The following is a 9,880-nucleotide window of genomic DNA, read 5'->3' as shown; positions in this document are numbered from 1 at the left end:
GGGGGGGGGGGGGGGGGGGGGGGGGGGGTATTTTGGTTTTCTTTACAATGCACTTACTGAAGCCAACAACCCAGAGGTGTATTGTTCAGAGGCCTGCCACTAGTCCACCATTAGGGTGACAGTACTGCAGCTCAAAGAATTGTATATCATTTGTTTACCCATGAACATGATTTGGATACATGCCTTTGCAATTCAGCCTCACCCTTCCGCAAATAAAATAACCTACTGTAACCGGTTATTAACACATTGCTGTGTGTGTGTGTGTGTGTGTGTGTGTGTGTGTGTGTGTGTGTGTGTGTGCGCGCACAGGAAGTCCAGTTCCCTGGGACCATTCAGTTCTTCATTAGTAGTTTGTGTGTGTTGTGGGCCTTTTGGTTACCCTTCGCTTTTGACTAGCTGGGAAATGTTTTGGCAGAGACACAGGTAACTAAGGCCAGCACTATTCTGGAGATACAGACAGCAGAGCTGTCCATTTAAAAGCTACTGGTCTGTTAACATATATATGTCTACACGCCTCACCACATTTCAACTGTATACATATTCCTATGTGTACATTGCTAAGGAATTACACATTTTATGGTAAGATAAACATTTGGTGCAGCTGGTTTAATGTATCTGACCAATACAACTCTTTCCAGACCAAGATCACTCAAGCAGAAACACAGACTGACATTTCAGTTTGACCACCTGGTCAGATTGAAGTGTCAGGTATTACTGTTGTCTAAAGCCTTTCCTTTCAAACCCGCAGGGGATGACATTTCAGAGATGCATATTTATTATGTGTAATCTGGCTTTCTTCACAAAGAGCTAACCACTTAAGTTAACACCACATCTGGGTAATGACACACTTCACTCCCCAAATTCAATTCTCTCCCAGTTCCGCAATTTAGGTCTCCTAATCGAGTGCCTCCCAGGAGAAGTCTTCTGAATCTAGCCTAGGGCCCTAGGAGCATTGTGGAGCATAAATGGCTTAAATAGATACCAGCTAAATATAGCCACCACTAGATTGACTGGAGACAGAAAGAGGGAGCATGCACAGGATGGCCATGAGGAACACAACAGAGGCAGAAATGTACTCTAAGGACAGTGCTAAACTGACTTTTCACAGACGAAATCATTTTCACTACATTGTAGTTTGATCTTACTCTCTAATTTTTATGAGTAATTTCTCATTTAACCTGTAAAGCTCAATCTCAGGGTTTCAAAATGTCTTAACGTTGTATACTCAGACGTCATATTTATAGATACTTGACACCCTCTCTGATCGCAGTTTATTAAAACCTTTTCAAACTAACAATACACTGCCTTCAGTTTAGATTGACTGGCCCTTTAAATTTAATTTAGCACTAACGGCCACAGCCAAATGTATGTCTACAGCTGTAGGGTTAGGGTTAATCTTATTATCTTGTTCTCAGCAGGGAAAAATGACCAAAAAAGGTCAAGGGAATAAACTGCAGGACAGGCCATTAAGACAGCAATGTTAGGCTGTCAGCAAAAGCACCACAACCAGCTTGTTCCCAGCAGTCCTAAACAAAGCACGCAGTTCATTACATTATTATGTAGCGAGTTATACAAACTGTTTTTACTGAACGAAGGTGAAGCCTGTGACAGGATATGTCATATAGCGATGTGCTAAAAGAAAAACAAAACAGAGTTAAACACACAAATGTCACTTTTTAAGCGTATTTAAGGCCAGTTGAGTAAGGTAAATCGCAATAGGGCTCAAACAGCACGCAAATTAATACTAGCAATTAAAACAGAACTTTCCAACAGCTGCAACACTCAGTCGAGCAACCAGGAAAAAGTGAGTGAAACGACGCAGGCGACGCAACGGAAGAACAAACAAGGAACAGAAGAGACCTTGAAAAAGTAAGTAAGTACATCCAAACTTAGGTAATTCTTACCGTGGCGTGGTACCGCTTTACTTCAAACACCACAGTCTGTCACACATACAGCAGCTACTTCTGAGTCTCTCCATCCAACTTAAGAACTTGCCTCCTGAACTTGCGTGATCCACACGCCTCTCGTCCAATCACAGACAGTCTTCGTTCTGGTCCTGCCCCTCGCCCTCCAGCTCGACCAATGGCAATGCGGTGTCACTGTACTTCACTGGGAAAATTTCCAATTTGAGTGACAGACGCAGATGATAGTGAGTATGTACATCTTACATACGTTATGTTCGTACACCTCCAGTCCTGGGCATTTAATGCTGGTAGTCCACAGGCTTGGGTTGATTCCAAGTTGTTATCTTTGGTAGCACTATCCTTCTGTCCCATAAAAGACAGCATGTAAAATCTGCCCTATGTTTTTGTTCTACACATAAATCAGAATTTAGTCCTCTATAATGGCATGCTATCTTGCAAACTTTGTCATATCAAATAAATAAAAGGCTTAAAGGCACATAAAAACTTAGTTTGAAACCTAAACCAAACTATATTTTCTCTTTTTTTTAGCAGTACAGTATACAGTATGTTTACTATAAGATTAATCAAAACAAAATGAACAAAAAATGCAGACATAATGGTAATGTTTCTATTGATTAGTTCCTTTATTCATTGCACACCAGTTTGTGTTGTACAGTGAACATTAGGGGTGCCATTCCTCAAGATCTTAGATCAGAAGGGTAAAATCAGGAAAATCTGACCCAGTCTCATACTGAACAATGTGCACCTGGAAATGTGCCAGTGTGTTTCCTGGAACCCAAGAAAAGCATCCTATAGACACTGAAAAGATAAAAAAAAAAATAAAGATATAAAAATATTACATTAAATAACTTTAGGATTTAGTGAACCTATAATTGAAATAGCTATTTCCTGAAAATTGAGAACCTCGCTTTAAACTGTAGACAACATAAACGGCATTATACATATCAATTTGACAGATTTTAGTTCACTATGTGCTCAAGTGGTAGTTTGTTGTTATATGAGATAAGAGTCATACTTGCCAATGCTTTGCCAGCACCACTGATGAAACACTCAAGTCCTGATGAAATAAAAGCTGGTTGAAATTACACTATAGGAGCCAATGGAGAAAAGGGGAAAATCAATGTTTGACCACTTGATCTACTCTCTTTCAGCCAGTCAGTCCAGGATCTCTTTGATGCACCAGCAGCAGAGGAGGAAATAGAGGCACTCCTTAACGGACTGGATGACACCGTAGGCAAAGTTTCCTCCCAGGAAGTTCTTGCCTCGTCCCAGACCCATGGCCATGTCCCGCAGGTGCTGTCCCAGAGAAGAGGAGGGCATGGCCTGGGGAAGAGGACGCTGGGGATGCATGGCTCCGGTGAGGAAATCGAGAGATCAGGCAGAGGCAACAAGAAGGGCAGTCAATGAGAAGAAATAGGAGGCGAGGTCTGACAAATGGGATCAGACTGGGCCCGTGCAACAGTTGAGGTCTGCTCCGTGTTCCTGGCAGTTAGCTCCTGTACTTATAACCTCCTATACAAACTGCAGGCCACCTACATTCACATCATGCGTTTTCTCAACTGTTCCCTGCTTTCAAACATCCACTGATTGATTAAAGGCCTTGTTTACCTTAGCTGTGCACTGTTCCCCCTCTGTTGTACAGTTCCCGCCACACAGACTCTCCCCAGGATCTAATAATCCCTGAATCAGCCCCCTACTGTTACAGGCTCATCTGTTCACAAACAGGAGAGTTCCAGTAGCTCCAATACCGCCCCCCCTCCCCTCCCACTACATCCCACTCTTTGTTCAGGACAGTATGTGACAGGCAATCATACCTTCTAGCAGTGTGTGCATTGTTGTTTCATTTTCCATCAAAGCTTTTTGGTGTACTTTGATAGAAAAATGAAAGGGAGCTTAAAAAGCCTATCCAACAAGGTACACTCTTAAGGGTGAATGAACAGTTATCATATCAAAAGCCAAACACAAAGAGAGATGAATGATATATGTATTTATATACGCAATCTATATTTTCAGATACAAGTGTGAACCGACATGTTTCCCTAAGAACAAAAAAAGTATTAAAACAGAAACATATAAAGTAAAAATCAATATCTGTTCACGCTATTTGAAAGTAACCTTTGGCTTTCAAAAACACAAAACTGCAACAGCATCATAAACACTATCACCACCACCAAACAAGACATTTTTTAAAAAGGATTTTCATGCAACAAAAGGCATCTGTGATGAGTGATGACAACACGGGGCTGGTTCACTAATGATGCAGAGGGTCAGGTGGATCAGGACACACTCACACGCACAGTAATGGAAGAACTTAAAGCTCTGGTTTCCTATATCTGACCTACAAACACCTGAACAGGCAGCGTGTGAGTGTCTGACTGACCCAGCGGTCACTCTGATGTGTGTGTGTGAGTGTGTGTGCATGCTAGACTACATATGAGCCCATTTCAGGGTCTGAGTATTAGTTGACAGTTAAGGTTTAGGTTGAAAGATCCTTTCTCATATTTCAAGAGTTCAGCCTCAAGCTCAACCATAAGTTCAATTGGCTTTAAGAAGAGCTACCCCAGTGGTTGGTGTCTGGCTCTGCTTCTTATCAAATAAGTCTTTAAATACACAACTATGAAATCAATAATCCAATACTAAGCTGACCAGTCAAAAAACTGACGTTATTTACAGATGGTCAAGAACTCCCCTCCCCCCCAGTGGAGACATCAAGTATCTGTGACTATAAGCTGAATGCAAGAATGTGCATCACAGGAGATTGCCATCACTGGATCTGTTTGTGTGTGTTTAATGGAGTGTCATTTTTGCAAAGTCTTTGTTTAACTGAGAGGCGTGTGTATTCTCCTGTAGTCGACTACATTTGAATTAAGTACATAAGGTGACTGCATTGAAGTGACGTGACTGCATTGAAGAAACAAGGCACGATTAAAAAGACATATAAAAACAAACCTAACACCATGAACTAAGGGAGGAGGAAGAAGCGCCCCCCCAATCCTCAAATATTGGTGAAAACAGCACACTTAGGAGAAACATTTGGCTTAACATTTCATATTAGCATTAGAAATGCTCCAAAAAACATTTATGTCCTTATGTTCAGTTACCCCCGAACCACTTAATGTGATACAATTTGTTTTTCTTTTTTAAAAGGACATTATTCCCTCAAGTAATTAAAAATTAAAGCAACATAATACACAAAAATTAAAACAGAAAATACATAACCAGTTATGACATATTTTGCATTATTTTTGCAGAGGGAAATTCATTGCTCAGACTGTTCAACATTTCTCATTGGCCACCATTTAAAGTGGTTTTATTTAACTACTCTCCTTTGCTTTCAGTCAAAATACTCTGTAAAGATAGAACCCATAGATTGTCAATGCAGACACATACCAAAGAGTCAATAAAAAGCAACAGGTCAAAATAATCTGGTCTATGCTTCTCAAAATGGACAACTTATTGTGTTTGTAGGTGACATCAACGCACAATTTACTTTAAACATCTCCTTTTTGTATTCACCAAGATTCTTCTCCCCTCTGAAACAGGCCCATTTTAATATGCATCTCTATCCTTTACATTTAAGTTAGCTCCAGATGCTGTAAGCACACAAGACAGATAACTGTTGATAATTTTCATGGCTTTCTCTGCCGTTAGCGACCAAGTTCATGTTCTTTGGCATGACAGGTGGTGCAGATCGCATACGGTGAAAGGTGTATTTGTGTGTGTGTGTACAGAGGAATTAGGGAGATACAGCTTTTTAGATCCTCCTAAACTCCAGTAAGTAAAGAGTTCCAAGATAAAAGACAGAAATAAACAAAAAAAAGATCATATATCATGGTCATTGGCATAGCAGTCCCCAGTTTTGCATACAGGCTTTCCTCATCACCAGGTATCACTCCAGGGGTTAAAGTTCAAAACTCATTTAAAAGGGGAGTGCTTGGGGGTAAGGTGGCCCTCCTGATTAGACTTGGAGCAAACTCATTTATGCATATTCACCAGGCAGTCAGGTTTGCTGCTGAAGTGCTCCAGTGACGGGAGAGTTTATGTTCGAGCCTGGTTCAGTCTCTGAAACAAATAACCACTGCCATCCAGTTTGTGTTTTGTCTAATATGCTCCAGCAGCGAGAGAAAAGAACACATGCTTAAAAGCACTAAAAATCCCATTCGATGTCCCATCACCGCTCTTTCTTCACTTTTCAGTTCCACTTTTTTTTGTACACGATTCCATGTATTAGTAAAGTGTTCAGCTTTTGTTTGTTTTTTCGTTATCGCATAAGATTATTTTTTTTCTTGCATTTATTTTCTGCCCTTTTCTGAAATTAGCAAAGGGCTCCTCCCTGGTTCACAGTAGGCTGTTGAAAAATTGCAGCAGTGCTTCTCCGTTGTGGAGGAATGAGAATGATGAGTGGTGGGATTGAGGACTGCAGGGTCACAGTTTGCATTTCAGAAAGGACAGGAAAATGTGGCAACAGCAGCAAGAGTGAACTGGTAATTTCTTTCTTTTTGGCTTTCTTTGCTATGATGTGTGCATGTTTGTGTATGTGTGTGTGTTACGTGTAGTGTTGATATGTGTGTATTATAGCATATGAAGGTGAGTTGAATTGCTGCAGGAGTGCGTATATTTGGTGGAGTATTATATTAGCGTGGAAGGTCAGGCCCTGCGCTCTACAGGCTGTTGCAGACACACTTCGCTACCAGCTGACACAATGGGGAGTCTGTTGTCCATGTGGTAACTGATCAGGTGACTCACGCTTTCAAACCGATGGTCTTTTGTACGGACCTAAAAGAAACAGAAAATTATTAAAGACACGTTTAAATACATACACACTAATATAACCATGTATTAAGAATACAGTATTTATAAAATGGCCCTTGCTCATTCGTGCTTCTCCCTCTCCTTTATAATCTTGCTCGCCATTATAATCTCCTTGCTCCTCCCACCATGACTCACCACTCCTTCTGGGTCGACTAGTAGCAGGTGTTTAGGCTGACCCCCCTGCTGTCCCGTGAGGACGTACTGTCCAGGCGTGGTCCCAGACTCTCGCACCAGGAAGTCTCCATCGCGGGTCAGCAGTCTCTCTGCTTCCCTGCGACTTAAGCTACCATGGAACCAGGACTCACACTGCAGCTGCTGCACAAGAGGGGGTGCTGTTGTCACTGAGCTTGGGCCACTGTGCCCAGACACCCCCAGGGCATCATCGAAGGGTTCTTGAGAAATAAATAAACATACACTTGTATCACTGTGTTTCTCTGCTGAAAACCTCAAATACATGCCTATATAGGGGAAAATATTCTGTCTTTTACTATTGTATGAATTTCTATTTAGAACAAAAATGTTTGGACCTTGGACACATGGTGTCTGACAGCTGCATGTTACACACTGATAGTGGACTGTTTCTTTAATGTGAAAAGCTTTATGCAGTCAGCCAATCATGTTATATAAAATACCCCTGTAATGGACAAAGGCACTCTAATTCCCTTATCTTCCTCCGAGACCGCCTTCTGTGGGCAGTTCCACCCTTCAATTAGCCTGACATATGGACATTACACACAACTCTGCTCATCTCCTTAGTCAATAATTAACCCTTATTCTTTTTTCATGGCAAAACTATTTCACATGAGTTACCAGTAATTGTGTTCACATTGATTACAACCCACACATCTTGTCATTAAAAGGAAATCATATTGATACCTTTTCCAGTTAGTTAGTTATCTGCATTCCTTCAGTGCTTTTTTTGATAGCAGACCATTTTAGCTTGGTTTTCTGAAGCTAGTATGATATTCCCACCACAATGTAGCTAGACCAGGTAAAGGACTTACTCATGTCAAAAGCATCTCTGTGAGCATTTCCATTGGCTGCAACTGGGGGGCGTGGTTTATCCACATTGACGTATGAAGGGTCATCAAACAGTTCCCGTCCCCCTTCTTTAGCACCCACTAAAAGCAAAAACAGAAAAAGACCTCAGTGACCCTGGCACATCCCATTTCTTTATCAGCCATGCACATTAGACAGCATTTTAACCAGCCAAGACTAAAAAACAACAACAAAGAGGGTGGAGAAAACTAAACTCTGTCCTAATTGTGCTTGGATAACAACCTCAGTCTTCCCCTTTCTCCTGATTTACAGTGAATGACAGACAGATGCAGACAGATGTGCAGAGACAGAGCTCACCTGGTAGAGGCGGCAGAGGTTGCTTGTGAATGTCACTCTGACCTGGCTGTCCATAAGGCTGCAAACACAGAGGCATATCAGCAAATAATGACTCACAGCCACATGTGGACATACACAAATACATTTCTATTGAAAGGGTTGCAAAAGGTCAATGATTATTCATCTGCCACAAACCAAGTGATCTCAGCTGGATTACTGTTGCCTTTTAATTCTTTTGTTTCAGAAAGTGGCAATGTTGATACATATAAAGTATAGTTATTAGATTCCTTACGAGTCTGTCAACTCTTAACTGTAGTACGAGTCGTGCTTGGATGTGTTGAAGCATGTGTGTGAGTATCTCATCCGCCTGTTGTGTTTGTTATGTGCACTTTCTCACCAGCGTGGCACCTGGGCGGGTCCTCATGTCAATCAGTCCACCAGGAGGAGGCTGTTTTCCAGGGAAATGATTGTAGTAAGGGACGTCAGGAGGTGGAGCAGCCTCATCATCTTCTTCCTCCCATGCAGAGCCGTCGAATGGAGCCATTCTGGGAGAGAAAAGGGGTGACACAAAAGCAGATACAGAAACACAGTGTGGGTGACAGAATACAAACAAAAGCTCATATTTCAGGCTTATGCAAGTCCCTTTTTTTCACATTTACCTGTCATGAGGTGTGACCAGTTTGGGGGGGTTCTTAAGGTACTGTTTAAAACGTAGTTCAAAGGCCTGGCCGATGGTGCTGATGACTTCCTGGGCTAAACCCTCTGAACACTCCAAGATATGACAAGCTGAATGAAAGGAGGAGAGGAGAGGAGATGACTAATAAGGAAGCTGCAGCAACATGTACTTGAATGAAATATGCCCTCGGCTAGACAAACATATTGACCTGCAGGCGAAGTTAAAAAAAAGTGGATTTGTGCATTTTCAACAGTACATTCATGTGCATGGCTATATGCCTTGCTGAAGGACAAATGGACAGACAGAGTGCACTCTAGCCGTCCCTCAAATTGCAAAATTACACAGAGAACATAAATAATATTTAAAGTGGTGTTGAATGTTGGTAGAACTTTAGTGTAAATAATGTAAATAAATGTTCAGTATATGTTTTGCAGGTTTTTTTGTGCGAAACCGATGGTAGTGGTTATTTCCTCCATTTCACGGAAAATCAAGGCACACGTTCAAATGTTTAGCACATAAGCATTAATCAAGCAGATTCTGCCAAACAATTAAAACAATTCTCTGCCTATTTAGTGGTAAATGTACTGTTTCTTCCGTCACTCTGTAACTGGGTCTGTAATGTCTCCAGTGGGTGGTATGTCAAACTCAAAGGGGAATAAGAAGTGAGAAAGCCATTTTATTTATTTAATAAGATTAATTTATATTTTTTTAAGACAGCTCATTTTATTTTTATTTACAGTATTTGCTTAGAGTGAAATCTCAAGAGTGAGACAACATTTCTGCTTGAATGACCAAAGGATCATGGTCAGAGTTCTACTCAAACCACATCTAAAAAAGTTCAGTGATGTTCCTGCTCACCTCTCTGGTTGACTGGGTCTTTGGCCACATATGCTACGTACTCTGCCGTATCCTGAGGGAGACAGGGTAAGACAGTTAGGGGAGGATGGGGGGGGGGGGGGGGGGGGATAAATACCAGGAAAAAGTGAAGGACAGGTTTAGGATAGATAGGTTGAAGAGGAGAAGAAAGAGGTAAAGCAAACAAACGCTGCAGTTTTTAAGTCAGTTACAAGTTCAAAACATACATTGAACTGAAAGACAGGAAGTGATGAGATCAAGCTTGGAAGAGAAGGAC

The 9,880-nt window shown here is 41.4% G+C and overlaps 3 protein-coding genes across 9 annotated transcripts in view; all 3 read right to left on the bottom strand.

Annotated features, from left to right (window-relative positions):
- pbxip1b (pre-B-cell leukemia homeobox interacting protein 1b) overlaps positions 1-2,019 on the bottom strand; it is a 14,045-nt gene extending 12,026 nt beyond the window's left edge. For 4 of the 5 annotated variants that reach the window (XM_046045256.1, XM_046045257.1, XM_046045258.1 and 1 more), the window contains exon 1: positions 1,905-2,018. The gene's annotated coding sequence lies outside the window, so the exon portion shown is untranslated. Of the gene's footprint in view, positions 1-1,904 lie in introns of all 5 variants that reach the window. The other variant, XM_046045260.1, reaches the window with a different exon arrangement.
- A 505-nt stretch (positions 2,020-2,524) lies between these two features.
- LOC123968465 (lens epithelial protein) lies at positions 2,525-3,612 on the bottom strand. Its single transcript, XM_046045261.1, has 2 exons — positions 2,941-3,612; positions 2,525-2,723 (listed from the first exon to the last, which is right to left on the bottom strand). Exon 1 carries the CDS (start codon positions 3,273-3,275, stop codon positions 3,081-3,083), a length of 195 nt encoding a protein of 64 aa, XP_045901217.1. The 5' UTR covers positions 3,276-3,612; the 3' UTR covers positions 2,525-2,723; positions 2,941-3,080.
- A 285-nt stretch (positions 3,613-3,897) lies between these two features.
- Positions 3,898-9,880, bottom strand: part of shc1 (SHC (Src homology 2 domain containing) transforming protein 1) — a 21,710-nt gene continuing 15,727 nt past the window's right edge. For all 3 annotated transcript variants that reach the window (XM_046044084.1, XM_046044085.1, XM_046044083.1), the window contains 7 exons: positions 9,607-9,658; positions 8,732-8,858; positions 8,470-8,617; positions 8,094-8,151; positions 7,742-7,858; positions 6,873-7,129; positions 3,898-6,701 (listed from right to left, as the gene is read on the bottom strand). In XM_046044084.1, the coding sequence (XP_045900040.1) occupies positions 6,573-6,701; positions 6,873-7,129; positions 7,742-7,858; positions 8,094-8,151; positions 8,470-8,617; positions 8,732-8,858; positions 9,607-9,658 (888 nt within the window). In that variant the 3' untranslated portion in view covers positions 3,898-6,572. The remainder of the gene's footprint in view (positions 6,702-6,872; positions 7,130-7,741; positions 7,859-8,093; positions 8,152-8,469; positions 8,618-8,731; positions 8,859-9,606; positions 9,659-9,880) is intronic.

The sequence above is a fragment of the Micropterus dolomieu genome, linkage group LG03 (assembly GCF_021292245.1).
Source record: "Micropterus dolomieu isolate WLL.071019.BEF.003 ecotype Adirondacks linkage group LG03, ASM2129224v1, whole genome shotgun sequence".
NCBI lineage: Eukaryota > Metazoa > Chordata > Actinopteri > Centrarchiformes > Centrarchidae > Micropterus > Micropterus dolomieu.
Note: the sequence above shows the minus strand (reverse complement) of the source record. Positions and strands in the feature narration are given on the sequence as shown.

Bases quoted from the DNA above. Each gene is read 5' to 3' on its own strand.
- LOC123968465 (XM_046045261.1), bottom strand. From the start codon at position 3,275: ATGCATCCCCAGCGTCCTCTTCCCCAGGCCATGCCCTCCTCTTCTCTG.